Source organism: Brassica oleracea, chromosome C4 (genome assembly GCF_000695525.1).
Source record: "Brassica oleracea var. oleracea cultivar TO1000 chromosome C4, BOL, whole genome shotgun sequence".
In the NCBI taxonomy this organism is placed as follows: Eukaryota; Viridiplantae; Streptophyta; class Magnoliopsida; order Brassicales; family Brassicaceae; genus Brassica; species Brassica oleracea.
The window spans coordinates 10,181,059-10,198,176 of record NC_027751.1 but is presented as its reverse complement, the minus strand read 5'-3'; the positions used below and the strand labels follow the sequence as shown (position 1 = coordinate 10,198,176).

The window sequence follows — 17,118 nt, the reverse complement described above, 5'->3', positions numbered from 1 at the left end:
GAAGAGATGGCCGGAAAAGAGATGATCGTCGGCGGATGGGATTGCTCAGGTGAAGAAAGTCTCGTACTGATAACGTGTTAAGATTTGAGAGAAGATTTGTGAGAATGTGTTGTATATTTCTTATTGCTTACACCACTATATATAATGGTTCATACAAGATGGAGGTAAAGGGAGAATTGATTACAAAGGTACTCTACATAATGACATGGGTTATGGGTTTTCCATATGGCTGGATGTAAAACTCCAATGGACTCTAATCTTGAACTTGTATGGTCTAGGTTATGGATCATCCTCCGTGATTCATAACAAATCTTACTTTCTCATCGTGACGGTGAGACGATTAAAAACGTATGAGGACGAAGTTGGTTCGATATCGTTATCCCAAAGACAAAAGACGGACAAACCTGTCACTGTCACGTGTCAACCCGATCTTGGTTGTTCATTCGATTTTATCAACGGTCGCGTCTTTATCTTCCTTGAAATGTGCAACACCGAAATTGTCTTTTAAAAAGAATGCAGGTTATATATATATACTAGTCGTATTCTTGCGCTACGCGCCAGATTCGTATGTTTTATTTTTACATGAATTTACAATTTATTTTATGGTCTTAGTAAATAGAATATATTCAAAAACATAAAAATAAAAGAGCAAATTGGGTCAAAACCCATGAAAGAAGCCTAAATTAAGACTTTACCAAAAACAGTAGGCGAATTGAAAAGTTGTAGAAAGGAGTATATGGTTGATTACGTAATTGCCCTCATCAGTTGCTGTTACGACTTCCGCCGGTTTCACCTACGTAGGATTTGTAGGTGTATCAGAGATTTTTTTAGGTTTTGCTTAGATTATGTGTAGATATTGTTTAGATATTTGAGAATATTATTAGATTTTATCAGTAAACAAAACTTAAACAGTGTGACTACAGATAGCTTCCCTTCCACACACTTTCTGACGCAACCGGCTCATGCCAAAAACGAATCTACCTAAAAGATTTGCCTCCTCTACTTACAAACTAAAATGTACAAACTCCATTACACGTTGACCAGTTGGGTTGGACATGTAGGCAAATATACTACACGGTTATCAGTAATGTTGACCATGCAAATATACGAATAGCCATGGTTTACATAACATGTATAAACTTAAGTGTACAAAATACTTTATGTGGCTACCTGTAATTTTGGACTTGGAAATATATTAATAGCCAGGTATTACGATGGTCCGTAAATCCCGAAGGAATGTCCTAAATCCTCAACCCTAAACCAAAAGATTGTTTGTCCCAAGATTAACCGGTCCTTGTAAACATATAGAAAAAAAATGGTACAAAATAAAATACATGTTTACCGGTAGGGTTGGACGGGTAGAAAATATATTCCACGATTAATCGTACTGTTGGACATGCAAATATAAGACTAAACTCTAAATCCTAAACACTAAACCCAAAACCCAGTAGGTAAATCCTAAACCCTAAACAATATACCATAAACCCTAAACCGTAAGTCGGAAAACAATCCCAGAAGACTAACTGGTCCACATACGTTCAATAATATCAGTTTCCCTTGTAAATACATACGAACTAAAATGTACAAATTCCATTAGACGTTAACTGGTTAAGTTAGACGGGTAGAAATATATAACACGGTTATCTATATTGTTGGATATGCAAATATACTAATAGGCAGGTATTATCATGGACCTTAGATCTTGAAGGAATACGCTAAACCCAAAAACTTCGACCCAAAGGATAAACCTTAAACCTAAAAGGTCAACCATAAACCCTAAACCCTGAACCCTAAACCTTATATACTAAACCTTAAACCCAATGGGTAAAACCTAAACCCAAAGGGTAAACACTAAATCCAAGAACATAAACACTAAACCCAAAGGGTAAACACTTCAACCATTTACCCTAGAAGTATACCCTAAACCCTAAACCAAATCAATATTAAAGCCTGCAGCCCTATACCGTAAACCTTATACCCAAAGCTTACACAATAAACCATAGGAGAAAGCACAACCCCAAAACCCATAAAAATGTTTGCTTACCGTAAAGAAAAACAATAAGCCCTACACCCCTTACATTAAGATCAGTTCGTACCGTGGATTAATCTTAGAAAAATTATAATCTTCAACAATAAACCCTAAATCCCGCAGGAATACCCAAAACCGTTAACCTTAAATCCAATGGATAAACCCTAAATCCAAATGGTAAGCCTTTAACCTCAAAACCTTAACCCTCCATCATAAAAGTAAACTCTGAACTCTAAACAGTAAACCCAAAACGTCAACCCAAAGGGTAAACTTAAACCCTACACAATATACCCTAAACCCTAAACCCTAAACTGAAAGAACAATCCCCGAAGACTAACCGGTCCACGTACGTTCAATACAATCAATTTTGTCTTGTAAACATATACAACCTAAAATGTACAAACTCCATTACAGGTCGACCAGTTGGGTTGGACATGTAGGCAATATGTTACACGGTTATCAGTAATGTTGGCCATGCAAATATACGAATAGCCATGGTCTACATAACATGTATAAACTTAAGTGTACAAAATACTTTATGTGGCTACCTGTAATTTTGGACTTGGAAATATATTAATAGCCAGGTGTTACGATGGCCCGTAAATCCCGAAGGAATGTCTTAAATCCTCAACCCTAAACCAAAAGATTGTTTGCCTCAAGACTAACCGGACCACGTACGTACAATACAATCGATTAGTCTTGTTAACATATATAACTTAAAATGTACAAAATAAATTACACGTTTATCGGTAGTGTTGGAGGTGCAAATATAAATATCACTCTTCACACCAAATGCTATCCGGTTCTCTTATTTTAGAATCTACAAATTTCTAATTTCCTTTAGAAGTTAGAGCAGTGATTTATATTACTTTTTGTTAACATAAATCACTGGGACCTCTTTCATAGTCCCAAATGGTTCTCCCCAGTATGGTTTCTCGGATATGTTCTGGTTGGCTCCTCTTTTCTTGGACCTTTTCCTGAATCTCCACAGTATCGCAAACTCTCGAAGAGAGAACCTAATTGGTTTTCTGGCGAACACGAACCACGCTTCATGCTTCTTTGCAACCTTCAACTGTCTTGAGATGATACATCGACCAAATCTACCAGAAAAAGAAGGCTTATCAGCAAGCTCTACGATTTTTCCAAGAGGAGAAGCCCATATTTTCTCTATTTCTTCGGCCTCCAAGGCGTTCAGAATTTGTCTGATACCACACGGTTTGCGGTACGGTGTCACCCTAACGCCAGTTGGTTCTTCACCAGCCTTGAATATTCTCTCTGGTATAGTACACGGCGGAGCTGCCGATCTCTCATTCTCCATTTTAATGATTATGCATCACCAAAATTTTCTAGGGTTTTTGCTTTGCAATTGGGATTTGCGTTTCAAAGAGAGATATGGGGAGATAGATAGAAGGTCTGTGAAATAGATTACTCTCACAATTGTTTCTCTGACATGGGAAGATTTGCAAATTTTTGAATAGGAATAAGATCTTGCTCAATCCACGTATAAGATTTCAGAATCTCCCTATAAGATATCGGCTACTAAACAATTAGTTTACGTTAAAGGTCTATAGGGGTATGAAGGTCATAAACAAATGTGCACCGTCTTTAAACAGTGTGATTTGGTACACTCCTAAATAGGCAAGAGTTTTTTGGTGTAGCTACTAATTTCTCAAAATAAAATATGTTCAAAAAAATGATATTTTTTTCGACTCATTTGATTGTGTGTAGCAACAATAGGATATTACTTTATTTTGAAGTTGTCTAGTTCAAAGTGAAATAACATAAGTGATTGTGACTAATTGATTTATAAAAGTAGAATAAAAAGCTGATAATCGTAACCAAGTTAATTTAGTTGAAATTTAAACATAAAATAAAGTCGATATTTTATTTAGATTACATTTTTAAAATTTTAAGTACTATGAACGGTATTTGAAATTTTATTTTATTTAAGTACCAAATAGAATCTACTGGCATGTGAGCAAATGAGCAAATCATATAATATTATTTAAAGTTCAACAAACTTTTGATTAATTTGTTCTAATGTGTTTTTCTAATTTGACTATGATAATATGAATAATATTAAAAAAGCAATTGTAATCGATTTTGTTAGCTTATATTATTTTTCCTTTTATATGTTTGTTTAACTTTTATTTTATATATTGTTATTTAAACCGTTGATTTATATGATATATAGCCTATTCCTTTTATATGTTTGTTCTTCGTTCTCCTTGACCAAACCGGTTCTGTCTTCTGATAAATGTTCCTCATTCCCCGTGAACCATGGCTGTAATGCAGACCCTGGCAATTTGCTTTCCGCAAGATATTGCTTCATTGTACTCATTTCTGTCTGGTGCTTGCCCTCTAACTTCTCCATCTGCATCTTTAACTTTGCATTCTCTTCTTCAAGTAAGCTGAAACGTTCCTGCAATTATATGGTTTTTGAATCCAAAACAAACCAAACATTAAAATTCAATAGTGAGAGCCAACCCACAAGCAAAAGATTGATGAAAGTAAGAGTTACCTCAGAGGATTGTACATATTGCTCAGTTTCTCTGAGTCTGATCAGTAACTCTCCAGCAGCTTGAACAGCTTCAGCGGTATCTCTCAGCTGAATCTTAAGTCCCTTGTTCTCCTTCTTCAAGAACTCTCTTTCTTTCTCCTTCTCAGCTCTAATAGCAGTAAGCTCAGCTGAAAAGGCTTTGGCAAAACTCTTCCCATGACGACCTTTCACTGCAGCTTTAGCCGCTGCTTTCTTCACATCAACTATTCCCGCCAACGTCACGTTATGCCTCTCAACTAACTCATCATACTTCTCCTGGAGCTCAGTGTACTGCTCAATGAATCTACTGTGACCAAGCATGGCTCTACCAAGAGCGTCGTTTAGCTCCTCCGAAGCCGTTTTCTCTTTTCTGAGTTTTATCTCCAGATCCTCTGCGTGTCTACGGTGGTTATCAATATCCATTCGTAGATCATCTGTTAAAGATATCCACTCACTCTCCATTTCTGTCCACCTTTCACGTTCCTCCTCCAGACCATCACTGTTGTTTGGCATTGATAACCGAATGGTAATAGATTAGCTGGACAAACTTAACTTAGTTTATAGAAAGTGATTTTGAAAAGAAAAAGAAAACTTCAATGCAATTTTCATGTGAACGCGTCTTCGTAGTGCTTTTCATCTATTAGGTCTCTGAGAATTAGTGGTAGACTCTATTTCTATATTCTTCTTATTAGCATGATACTCCATTTATACTTATAATGAAAACTATAAATTAGTATTCTGTTTTGAGTTCTAAGTTGTATCAACTCAGAATACAATACAATTATATAAAATGATAAAATAACAAAATACAAAATTCTATGTAAATATATACTTGTCTTACTATAGTAAATAATAATTTAGTATATATTCTTTTTTATTTAATATTTACTGATTTTTTATAAAAAATAAGTTGTTGCAGATTATACTGAATTTCATTCCGCAATTTAATTTACAAATTCTAATAACTTTTTATACCAATACATTAGATCAGAATTTTTGATACTAATCTAGAAATAGTTAATAATTATATAGAAATAAAATATTATAGTTACTGTATTACTACGTTTATATATTTTTAAAGATTATTTTGGATTACAAAAGTTAATAAACCAAAAACACCATTTACGAAACTTGAAATACGATGCCTAAAAGTTGATATTTACCATTTAGACTAACCCACGTTTACATCTAAAACTGATACTTTTTTGGGATTTTTTTCTTCTAAGATCTGATTTCATTAAGGACAACGAAGAGAAGGGAAAAAGAAAAAGAAAATGGAATCGCGAATAACCATGAGCTCTTTCAACAGATACACAAATTCTAAATCCTACTCGGGCGCCTCCGAATCCGTCCCCCTAATTCCCATTTCCTCTCTCAATCCCTAGACGACCTCCTTTTCAAATCCGACGACAGCGAAAACGATGAAGACAGAGATTTTCAGACCAACCTCGAAGAGAAGAAGCCAGGCTGGAGAACGAGCTAGTATGTGTCATAGTCTCTGGTCGAATTGACCTACTTAAACCGGATTTCGGGCCAGTGCGTGACGGTGAACCTATTATGCTTTTTGATGAAGAAAATAGGTACACGCCTGAGTATATCTTTGAGGTTGCCGGTGAAGTTTCCTAGTCGCGGTGTAGATAAGGAGAAGAAGGAAGAGAAAGAGGAGGAGGTGGATATTTTGGGTCTGAGAGGCTGATTGATGGTAGTTGTGCTGATTGTGTCAGGGTTTCACATGAACATCAACATCCGTTCCTCAAGGTTGGTTTCTTATTGAATTTTGATAATTATATGTTATATCTTTTCATGTGGACTCTGTTGAATGTCTAATCAAAGTTAAGCGAGAAATATAACAATGGTTGATATGTTTGGGATGATTGTTTGTTGTTAGTTTGGTTATGAGATAGATAAAAGCTCTTTTAGCTACCTGCCGTTAATGTTGTTTTTAAAATCAAATACGCTCGAGGGGTCATGGTCAAATACAATTGGAACCTGATAGAGTTTGATCATTTCCAAGAGTGCACATGCTGTTTCGTGAATGTAGTTACAGGGTAGGCCAATCTTTGGTTGTTGTCATTGCATTTGTGACAATTATGGTTATGTTCTTTCAAACGCTGTGGTCATCAAGTGATGTACTTATTCTCCGATTAATTGCTGCTTCACCACAAAATTTAGTTCACAATGTGAATAGTGAGACTTGATCTGATGCTTTCGTATACAGATCATTATTGTTTTGAGGTGGCATGTGTTGCCAAGAAAGCATAATTTATGATTTGTAAATTCTCGACTACTATGTCCAACAAACTTAGATGTCAAATTGTCGATGTTATATAGATGTTCATATGATGTTAATGGATGTCCAGATATATTACACTCATAATGCACATTCTAGGACTATAAACATTACACTTTCGATGGAGTAATATACTTACTGTCTAGTCTAATTTTCCATATGCAGACCACTTTTCAAATGTATCTGTCAGTTTATACTCATGTTTCACTTTAGGTTCCAACTGTACGCTGATTGTTTTGTGTTTAGACATCTCAAAATATTAAATTTCACTGCCTTTATACATGGTTCATGTGAATTGGCAGGGCCTAAGTTCCTGGGAGCAGCTTGGCAGCGCCCGCAACTGAATATTTTTGAACGTGGGTTGCTCATCGAAGAGTATGGAGATCGGGGAGTTGGAGAGTTTGAAGTTATGGTTTGTTCATGTAACGCCAACCCAATTATCCCAGTTATCGAGTAGATTGAACCTTCCTTAGTAGGTGTCTAAAAGTGTTCAATTGGTGGGGCGTTGACCAAGCTTTACCTGTTGGAAAAGAGAAACGTAAAATCAAGAGCTTGGCAAGAGCAATTTATCATATGTTCTCCGGAGTTACCTGTTCATCGAGGATGATCATGTCCATTCCCTGGAGCTCTCCTCCTTTCGTCACATTAGGTGCCTCCCAGAACCTAAGCAGTAACACCTCCACAGCCTTAGTAGAACGACGAACTTTCAAATCGAAGAACAATAGGTCAGAAATTCCATCGATGGAATCTGGGTTTTTAAGAGAATGCTATTGATTTGGTGCGAGTGATGAGTTCCATCCTAGACTGCAATGTTATTTATAGAAGGACTCCTCCGTTACTAAGAGGAGTGAGAGGGCTATTGAATGTGAGAGAGTGGAGGAAGTGGGGAGATGACGTAAATGCGATCATTATTGGGCGATTGAATGATAGCCTAAGGCCGTCGGTGTTGTATAAACCAACGGTCGCAGCGGCTCCTTTTAGGTCAATACATTGCAAAGGGCGGCCCAATGGACTGCAAGGTTTCAAGTTTCGGGTCAGCGTAACAAAAGTTCAGTGTAATAGATTTTCAAGTTAAATATTGGAATGTCACGTGGCGGAAAACGTCCCTCCCTCTTTGCTGAGCTGGATAGTCTAAGGAGAGAGACAACTCTCCATTATATATATAGATATATATATATATATATATATATATATATATATATATATATGTACACTCTTTTCTCGACTGAATGCAGGTTATATATATAATATCTTCTAAACATCTGATTAAAAAGGTATCCGCTGATCATAACGGGGAGAGCGAGAAAGAAAGATGGATCACGAAGATTCGTGCTGAATGAGCAATCAAAGTATCCAGAGTCTCGTGGGGATTTCACCATTTTGCTCAGCAACATCGTTTTGGGATGCAAATTCGTCTGCAGTGCCGTCAACAAGGTAACATTTTGAATCTTCAATTGTAGCTTTGGGTTTAAAGCTTTTAGTTCTGTTTCTGGAATCCGTTTTAGTTGTCTCAATCATAACCCTTTTTTTTTGGTGTGCAGGCTGGTTTGGCCAAGCTTATTGGACTTGCAGGGGACACAAATATCCAGGCATGTTTTTATGTCTTTTGTCTAGTTTAAAGCTTTCTTCTTGTTTTTTGTTTTTTTAAAGTTGTGTGCATTAGATTTAATACCATTTTTTTTTGAGAAAATGACTAGGATAGCACTGAAAAAGTTTTTATCACAAATATAGTCTCTAAGAATAAAAATGACCAAAATAACATTTAATGTTTTATCAAAAGAGATAAATATACACTTATACTCCTATGGTAAATTAATTTATAGTAGTGATGGCGAAATATTTAGTGATGACCTGAACCGAGTTGACTTAGGGTTTAGAGTTTAGAGTTAAGGGGTGGGGTTTAGAGTTTAGAGTTAAGGGGTGGGGTTTAGGATTTAGGGTTTAGAGTTTAGGGTTTAGAGTTTAGGTTTTAGGGTTCATAGTTGGGGAATGGAGTTTTGGGATAAGATTTCAAATAAGTTTTTCAAAAGATAAAATGCTATTTTGGTCATTTTAGTTTTTGAGGGCTATTTTTGTGACATAAATTTAGAAATGTGTTATTTTGGAGATTCGTTTTTTTTTTTTTTTTTTTTTCTCTCTGTGTAATAGGGTGAAGAGCAAAAGAAACTGAATGTGCTCTCTAACGATGTTTTTGTCAAGGCTTTGGTTAGCAGCGGCAGAACTGTAAGTTAAAACATATATAGCTTTTCTATGAACTTGAGAAGGATTCGTAATTGAAACCTTGTGGCTGCAGTCTGTTCTTGTCCCGGAAGAAGATGAGGAAGCTACGTTTGTGGAGTCATCCAAGCGTGGAAAGTAAGTTATTTTCAATCGATCTCTTTGTCAGTTTTGGGGATGAAAATGTATGTTGTAGTGGTAAACACAGTCCTACTGTCAAATATATAGGTACTGTGTTGTTTTTGATCCTCTTGATGGATCCTCAAACTTTGACTGTGGTGTCTCCATTGGAACAGTATGTTACTCTCTTTCACCCAAGTTTTTCCACAGAGTATCTGATGTGAAAGTTTGTAATTTTTTATTTATTTACTGGTCTTCCATGTGTAAGTAGATCTTTGGAATTTACACAATGGAGCACAGTGATGAGCCGACAACTGAAGATGTTCTGAAACCTGGGAATGAAATGGTTGCAGCGGGTTACTGTATGTACGGAAGCTCCTGCATGGTACTGAAAATGAAAATTCACAAAAATAAATATCAGTAGTCTGATTAGTTTATTAACTTGGTTGTCTCAGCTTGTGTTGAGCACTGGAACAGGTGTCAACGGATTTACCCTGGACCCATCTCTAGGAGAGTTCATATTAACTCACCCAGACATTAAGGTAACGGGGAACCAATTAATAAACATATTCTTTCTCTTTCTCAAGATTCATTAGTTCTTCTTGTGGAACAGATTCCAAAGAAGGGAAACATATACTCAGTGAATGAAGGAAATGCTCAGAACTGGGATGGTCCAACCACAAAGTATGTAGAGAGATGCAAGTATCCCAAAGATGGTTCTCCCGCAAAGTCACTGAGATATGTCGGAAGGTATATCTAATGGGGAACCTGAAAGCTAAGATATAGATAATAGCTGATCCTTAATTTCATTGTCTTACCAGTATGGTAGCAGATGTTCATCCTACTCTGCTTTATGGAGGAATCTTCCTGTAGCCGGCTGACAAGAAAAGCCCCAATGGGAAATTGCGGTAGCTTAGAGTTCAATTATATAAAACCACTCCAAATCACGGCCGCCTGAAGCCCCCGTATCGCCGGCTCACACCGGAGGAATACGCTCAGAGGAAGAAGGACGATCTCTGCTTTCGATGCGACGAGAAATATGTGTACCCACACGTATGCTCCCGCAAAGAACTTATGGTTCTGGTGGTCCATGAAAATGGGACCGAGATCGAGATCAGTGAGGAGCAGATGGAACACAGGGAGGACGAGGAAGAAGAGATAACGGAGGTAGCGGAGCTGTCTGTCAATTCTGTAGTGGGATTGTCCGCTCCCCATACCATCAAGCTAAGAGGGACGATCAATGGAGAGGAGGTGGTAGTCTTGATCGACAGCGGGGCCACTCACAACTTCATCTCGGAGAGCTTGGTGAGGAGGCTAGGGTTGACTCGAGGAACGTCGCGAGGATACGGAGTGATGGTCGGAGGTGGAATGATAGTACAGGGGAAGGGAATTTGTGAAGAGGTGCAGCTCAAATGCTCCTCTCTAAAGTTTCTAAGTGTGGACAACAACAACATCAAAGATACGTTTCCTTTCTGGCTCAAGGGTTTGCCTAATTTGCAAGCCTTTACTCTCCGTTCAAACAGATTCTACGGTCCTATATCCCCTCCTGGTCAAGGTCCTCTAGCGTTTCCCGAGCTACGCATACTTGAAATAGCTGATAACAAATTTACAGGAAGCTTGCCCCAAGATTACTTTGTGAACTGGAAAGTTATGACCGAAGATGGGAGTTTGTATATGGGAGACTACAACGAAATTCCTGGCTATATCTATATGAAGATACCATAGATCTCCAATACAAAGGTCTATTCATGGAGCAAGGGAAGGTTCTTACTTCTTATGCCACCATTGATTTTTCTGGAAACAGACTTGAAGGACAGATTCCTTAATCTATAGGCCTCTTGAAGACATTGATTGCACTTAACTTATCAAACAACGCCTTCACAGGCCATATTCCTCGGTCTTTGGAAAATGTTACGGAGCTTGAGTCACTAGACCTATCAAGAAACAAACTATCAGGTGAAATCCCTCGAGAACTCAAGAGCCTCTCGTTTTTGGCATACATAAGTGTGGCTCATAACCAACTCAAAGGCGAAATACCACAAGGACCACAATTTAGTGGGCAAGCTGAATCATCATTTGAAGGGAATCCAGGTCTATGTGGTCTTCCTCTCCAAGGAAGTTGCTTTGCGCCACCACCGACACAACAGTTTTGAGGAAGAAGATGAAGAAGAGGAAGGAGTGTTGAACTGGAAAGCAGTGGTTATAAGGTATGGGCCTGGATTGTTATTGGCTCATGTTACTGCTTCATACAAGCTGAAGTGGTATTGGTATCTCAAGATAGTTGGTCTGGATAAGCACAAGGAAGTAAAACCAGGTAGATTATTTATGTCTTTGGATTCAAGATGGGATACTTATAATAATCATGTAGAACGTGAAAGTTTTACGTAACTATTGTTTGTGGATATGTTTTCAAATTATGCAAGAAAGAGGTCTTAGTTGAGATCGTTTTTTGGCTGATGATTAATGTCCTGAAGTGAACATAAGAGAGTCGGAGACTATAAGATCATACAGGTTTCAAGAATTCAATCTCAAACCATACTCTACGGGTCCTTATCCTCAACCCTCAACCCTCTCAGTGGTCTACCTTGATTGAACTGAAAAGGAAACTCATTGGTAAAGAGAGAGTGTTTCCCACCGAGAAATGTAATTTGGCAATTTCAGATTCGAGTTCTTGAGATTATCTCTGGAGTTTCTTTAGGGCTTCACAATTCAGTTTCCTTTTGTTTAGACCACCACTTTTTGCTCATACTGTATATTTGTTTTTTTAGTGATAATAATTCCCAAAGTTTGTATATGCATTCTTCTCTCCTCAGTTTGTCACGTCACTCTATGTGTGTTTGACGATGTCTTCTCCAATTCACAAACAAATTAGCGCGAGTTCTTTATAATTCATAATTTCATTCAACAATCTCATAAATATGATACTAGAAAATTACAAGAGAAGATTAAAGTTTCACCAAACCATTGAAAACCACGCACTCTTATGTTGGATTTATTTGGCTGCGATTAATCCAGTGTAGCGTTATGCGATACATGTAGCATCCAGTTACAAAAAAGAAAAAAAAAATACACGTAGAGTTTATCTGGTTGCTAAGCTAGTGTGAACTAAGAAGTGTGAACGTACTGGTTCTTTTGTATCCAGCGAGATTGCAAATTATCATCTCTTTCACACTGTATAGACAAAACTGATTTATTTATTTTTTCCGGTCAGTTTTATTTTTTTTCTTTCTAACAAAAAAAAAACAATCAGTTTTATCTAGACAGTGTGAAAGAGATGACGACGTGGAGTTTACTTCATGAACTACGTGACTCGTACACATGTCGTGTGACACACTTCTCAATTGAAAAAATGTAGGAAATTTGTTATATAATTTTGACCAAAATTTGAAAATGTATTTTTTTCCGTTTTGAGTGAAAATGGTTCAACTAATTTTGCGAGAAAATATTTCGGTTTTGCGAGAAAAATGTATTTTCGAAGGAATTGAGAAAATTCGTTTGGTGGAAATTTAATTTTCCTTTTTGAAAATAAATCTTATTTTGTAATTTTAGCCAGAATCTGTATTTTTCAAATTTTTTACAAAAAAAATATGAGGTTTGTGGTTAATAACAGTAAACTTTAATATGTAGAGGATTAGAAGAGATATCTATAGCTTCCTGCAAGATAGTTGGAATTTGCTGGGCGGAAATATTGAGTCAATGCATTTTGTTCATTAAATTATGCTGGCCCGTTGAGTGCAACCAAAAGAGATTCTGTCTTTGTAGTCCAATGCCCAGAAAAATCATATCAGAAGGTTACAATAAAAATTTAATGCCGTTCCATAGTAAACCCAGAACCCTTAAAACCTGATAGCGCAAGAAAATTCAGAGAATATAAAAGTTTCAACAAACACAATTTAATTACTTTTTTAATTTTGCTCATCATCCTTGTCTTTGTTAATTTAGTAGCGCAAGAAAATTCAAGAACATCTTCGACCAGCAAGACGTCACTCATTAGCCCTACAATGCGAGTTTACTGTTTGACAAAGAGAGTTTCCCGCGTATAGTCGTAGAGACATATTCATCACCACACATCTTTATTTATACCATATCCTCGCTCAGTTCTTAACCAAACAAAGATAGAAAATATCCTTCTTACGATAAAAAGAAAAAGAAAAAAGATTTTAAATGACGACCATGCCGGAAACTCTTTTACGTTTGCATTTTCTCTCGCTACTTTTACTAAGTTCTTGTGCCTTTCTTTCAAGCTCATCTACTATTGATGTAGATGATGTTGTCGTTGGTCTTGTTGCTTGTCTTCCTCGCCAGATTGAAGCTTTTACGCAGTTCACAAACGAGTTTGATACTCGTTCGTGCAACCATAGCGACTACTCTAATAATGGAGCTTGGTGCGACAACTCCACGGGTGCAGTCACCAAGATACATCTCACGGGCTGTCTAAGTGGAACTCTGAAGCCCAACAGTAGCCTATTTGGGTTCCAACAACTCCGTCACCTTGTTCTCAGCAACAACAACTTCATCTCCTCTACACTCCCTTCCAAGTTCGGCAATCTCAACAGATTAGAGGTCTTGATTCTTTCCTCGAACGGCTTACTTGGCGAAGTTCCTTCTTCAATTAGTAATCTAAGCCAACTTTCCATTTTAAAACTTTCCAAAAATAAGCTCATTGGTAGTTTCCCACTCATAAGTAATCTAACCAAGCTCTCGGTCTTGAGTTTATCTCAAAATCTATTCACCGGAACCATACCTTCATCTATCTTCACAATGCCTTCCCTGTTTTATCTCAATGTGAATGATAACCATCTAACCGGTCCTCATGAAGTTCCAGACTCCTCTACTTCATCTAGTCTCGAGTTCTTGAACCTTGGGAAAAACCAATTTGAAGGAAAAATCTTAGAGCCTATCTCAAAACTCATCAACCTCAAGCGTCTCGACCTTTCTTTCCTAAACATCAGCTACCCAATTGACTTAAGGCTCCTCTCATCTCTCAAATCTTTGTTGGACCTTTATCTTTCTGGTAATAGTTTACTGGCTACTAGTTTAAGTGCTGATTCCGACATCCCACCGAACTTGGAAACCTTGGACATGTCGGACTGCGATCTCACCGAGTTCCCAAACGTCTAAAAGACACTAAACAACTTGCAGTCATATATGTTCACCGAGTTCCCAAACGTTTATCCTCAAATAGAATCAACGGAAAAATCCCTAAGTGGTTGTGGAGCCTTCCTCGTCTAAGCATGGTGCTTCTTAGTAATAATTTTTTCAACGGCTTCCAAGGGCCAAGAAACCTTTTAGTTGATTCATCAGTGCAGATGTTAGATATGGGGTTTAACCATTTTGAAGGAGAAATTCCTCTCCCACCACTCTCCATCAACACCTTCTATGCACGGAACAATACTTTCACAGGAGACATACCTCTTTCATTCTGCAACCGTACCTCTCTTACTGTTCTTGATTTATCCTACAACAACTTCACTGGACCGATTCCTCAATGTCTGAATGACTTCATGATTGTGAAACTCCGGAAGAACAACTTGGAAGGAAGTCTTCCAGACAGGTTCAACGTAGGTACCTCCTTGCGGACAATTGATGTTGGCGAGAATCGATTAACCGGAAAGCTTCCAAGGTCTTTTCTAAATTGCTCTTCTTTGAAGTTTTCAAGTGTGGACCACAACGTTGAACTGGAGGGGTGTGGCAATAGGGTTTGGGCCTGGAGTGTTGCTTGGATTGGCAATAGCACAAGTCATTGCTTCATACAAGCCAGAGTGGCTCATCAAGATAATGTACCAGTGAAAGCGCATAAACCATTAGTATTCTTTCAGTTTTCACTTAATCTTCGAATGTCTGTCAAGAGTTTGATGGTCTGGTAGCGTATCAGTTCCTTATGTTTTTATATAATTTTATGATATTTTGTGCTATTTCCTTTTCAATCAAATAAGAAATCTGAGTTTACTATAGTTGTATTGATATACATTGAGTTTACTATAGCCGAAACACACTTCTTGAACGAACAAGCAAACACAAAAAGATAGTGCAAGAAAGGTTACCGACTATTTAAAACTTGACCAAGTCTTATCCAACCACAATCACAACGCCATAAAGTCTTAAATTTAATAGCGCAGGAAATTTTTAAGAGAAAACAAAGTCTCACCAGTTTATTTGATTAGCCATGCCTCAATTATTCATTGGGAAGATATTTTAACAACGCATGACGATGTACCAATCTTCTTCATCTCTTTGCTATAAAGAATACCATTCTTCTTAAAAAAAAATTCATGACGATCATCATGTCGGGATTAAATCTGCTTTTTCCTTTTCTCTCACTCTTTGTTATCTTTACTCCAAACTTCACTCTTGTTGCTGGACTTTCTGGTTGTGGTCCCCACCATATTCAAGCACTTGTGCAATTCAAGAACGAGTTTGATTACAGCGGTTGCAACCAAACTGACTACTTCAATGGAGTCATGTGCGATAACATTACGGGTGAGGTCACGAAGCTACAACTCCCAAGTGGCTGCTTCACTGGAGTTCTCAAAACCAACAGTAGTCTCTTTGGATTTAACCATCTTCGTTACCTCAATCTCTCTTACAACAAGTTTACCTCCTCTTCACTCTCGTCTGGATTCGGCAGTCTCAACAAGTTAGAGGTCTTGTCTCTTTCCTCTAATGGCTTCATAGGTCAAGTTCCTTCCTCATTAAGTAACTTGAGTCGGCTAACCGAGTTGTATCTTGACCATAACGAGCTCACAGGTGGTTTCCCACTCGTACAAAATATAACCAGCCTCTCCATTTTGAACCTATCTCTTAATCACTTCTCTGGAGCCATCCCTTCCTCTCTCCTCACTATGCCTTTCTTGTCATATCTTAATCTCGATGAAAATCATCTCACCGATCCTGTTGAAGTTCGTAGCTCATCTACTTCTTCCCGGCTCGAAACTCTGCACCTTAGAAAAAACCCTTTCGAAGGAAAAATCCTAGACCTTATCTCAAACTTCACCACCCTTAAATATCTTGGCCTTTCTTTCCAAAACATAAGCTACCCAATTAACTTAAACTTTTTTTCCTCTCTCAAATCTTTGTTGAGACTTGATCTTTCCGGTAATAGTGTATTGGAAACTAGTATAAGTTCAGATTCAGACGTCCCACGTAACATAGAGAAATTGCTCTTGTCAAGCTGTGACATCAGCAAGTTCCCAGAATTTGTACGGAGCCTTGATAGATTGGAACATATAGACATTTCCAATAATAAAATTAAAGGGAAAGTCCCTGAGTGGCTTTGGAACCTTCCTCATCTGATCAGGGCCAATCTTGTCAACAATGCTTTCACTCATTTAGAAGGTTCAAATGACGTTTTAACGAATTCATCGTTGAGGATATTAGATTTGGCTTTAAACCATTTTGAAGGACCAGTTCCTACTCCACCACTCTCTATCAACCTCTTTTCTGCATGGAACAATAGTTTCACAGGAAACATACCTCTTTCAGTTTGCAACCGGAGCTCGCTGGTTATTCTTGATCTCTCCTACAACAACTTAAGCGGTCCGATTCCTCGATGTTTGAGTAACCTCAAAGACTCTCTCGTTGTCGTGAATCTCAGGAAGAACAACTTGGAAGGAAGTATTCCAGATATGCTCTACAATGGTTCGTTGCTGCGGACACTTGACGTAGGCTACAATCAATTAACTGGGAAGCTTCCAAGGTCTCTTCTGAATTGCTCTTCGCTAAGGTTTGTAAGTGTGGACAACAACAAAATCAAAGACACATTTCCTTTTTGGCTCAAGGCTTTGCCTGGTTTACAAGTCCTTACCCTTCGTTCAAACAAATTTTATGGCCCTGTATCTCTTCCTGCTGAAGTTCCTCTTGCGTTTCCCAAACTGCACATACTTGAAATATCGGATAACAACTTTACAGGAAGCTTGCCACCAA

The 17,118-nt window shown here is 37.7% G+C and overlaps 5 protein-coding genes across 5 annotated transcripts in view; 4 read left to right on the top strand and 1 right to left on the bottom strand.

Moving 5' to 3' along the window:
• Nucleotides 1-11,223, top strand: part of LOC106341705 (fructose-1,6-bisphosphatase, cytosolic-like) — a 40,229-nt gene extending 29,006 nt beyond the window's left edge. Inside the window, exons 2-12 of the mRNA XM_013780404.1 lie at nucleotides 5,795-6,326; nucleotides 7,161-7,583; nucleotides 8,133-8,292; nucleotides 8,400-8,447; nucleotides 9,007-9,081; nucleotides 9,152-9,213; nucleotides 9,304-9,370; nucleotides 9,467-9,580; nucleotides 9,651-9,737; nucleotides 9,809-9,945; nucleotides 10,017-11,223. Of these exons, the coding sequence (XP_013635858.1) occupies nucleotides 7,432-7,583; nucleotides 8,133-8,292; nucleotides 8,400-8,447; nucleotides 9,007-9,081; nucleotides 9,152-9,213; nucleotides 9,304-9,370; nucleotides 9,467-9,580; nucleotides 9,651-9,737; nucleotides 9,809-9,945; nucleotides 10,017-10,068 (954 nt within the window). The 5' untranslated portion in view covers nucleotides 5,795-6,326; nucleotides 7,161-7,431 and the 3' untranslated portion in view covers nucleotides 10,069-11,223. The remainder of the gene's footprint in view (nucleotides 1-5,794; nucleotides 6,327-7,160; nucleotides 7,584-8,132; nucleotides 8,293-8,399; nucleotides 8,448-9,006; nucleotides 9,082-9,151; nucleotides 9,214-9,303; nucleotides 9,371-9,466; nucleotides 9,581-9,650; nucleotides 9,738-9,808; nucleotides 9,946-10,016) is intronic.
• On the bottom strand, nucleotides 4,176-5,361 carry LOC106341706 (kinesin-like protein KIN12B). Its single transcript, XM_013780406.1, has 2 exons — nucleotides 4,551-5,361; nucleotides 4,176-4,451 (listed from the first exon to the last, which is right to left on the bottom strand). Exons 1-2 carry the CDS (start codon nucleotides 5,079-5,081, stop codon nucleotides 4,209-4,211), a joined length of 774 nt encoding a protein of 257 aa, XP_013635860.1. The 5' UTR covers nucleotides 5,082-5,361; the 3' UTR covers nucleotides 4,176-4,208.
• Nucleotides 10,270-14,316, top strand: LOC106338079 (receptor-like protein 12). The gene is made up of 4 exons (XM_013777137.1): nucleotides 10,270-10,861; nucleotides 11,029-11,151; nucleotides 11,201-11,509; nucleotides 13,460-14,316. Exons 1-4 carry the CDS (start codon nucleotides 10,270-10,272, stop codon nucleotides 14,314-14,316), a joined length of 1,881 nt encoding a protein of 626 aa, XP_013632591.1.
• A 197-nt stretch (nucleotides 14,317-14,513) lies between these two features.
• LOC106338078 (LRR receptor-like serine/threonine-protein kinase FLS2) lies at nucleotides 14,514-14,985 on the top strand. The gene is made up of 2 exons (XM_013777136.1): nucleotides 14,514-14,760; nucleotides 14,855-14,985. The coding sequence occupies exons 1-2, from the start codon at nucleotides 14,514-14,516 to the stop codon at nucleotides 14,983-14,985; spliced, it is 378 nt and encodes a 125-aa protein (XP_013632590.1).
• A 482-nt stretch (nucleotides 14,986-15,467) lies between these two features.
• Nucleotides 15,468-17,118, top strand: part of LOC106338077 (leucine-rich repeat receptor-like protein kinase PXL1) — a 2,027-nt gene continuing 376 nt past the window's right edge. Inside the window, exon 1 of the mRNA XM_013777134.1 lies at nucleotides 15,468-16,918. Coding sequence (XP_013632588.1) covers nucleotides 15,468-16,918 — 1,451 coding nt within the window. The remainder of the gene's footprint in view (nucleotides 16,919-17,118) is intronic.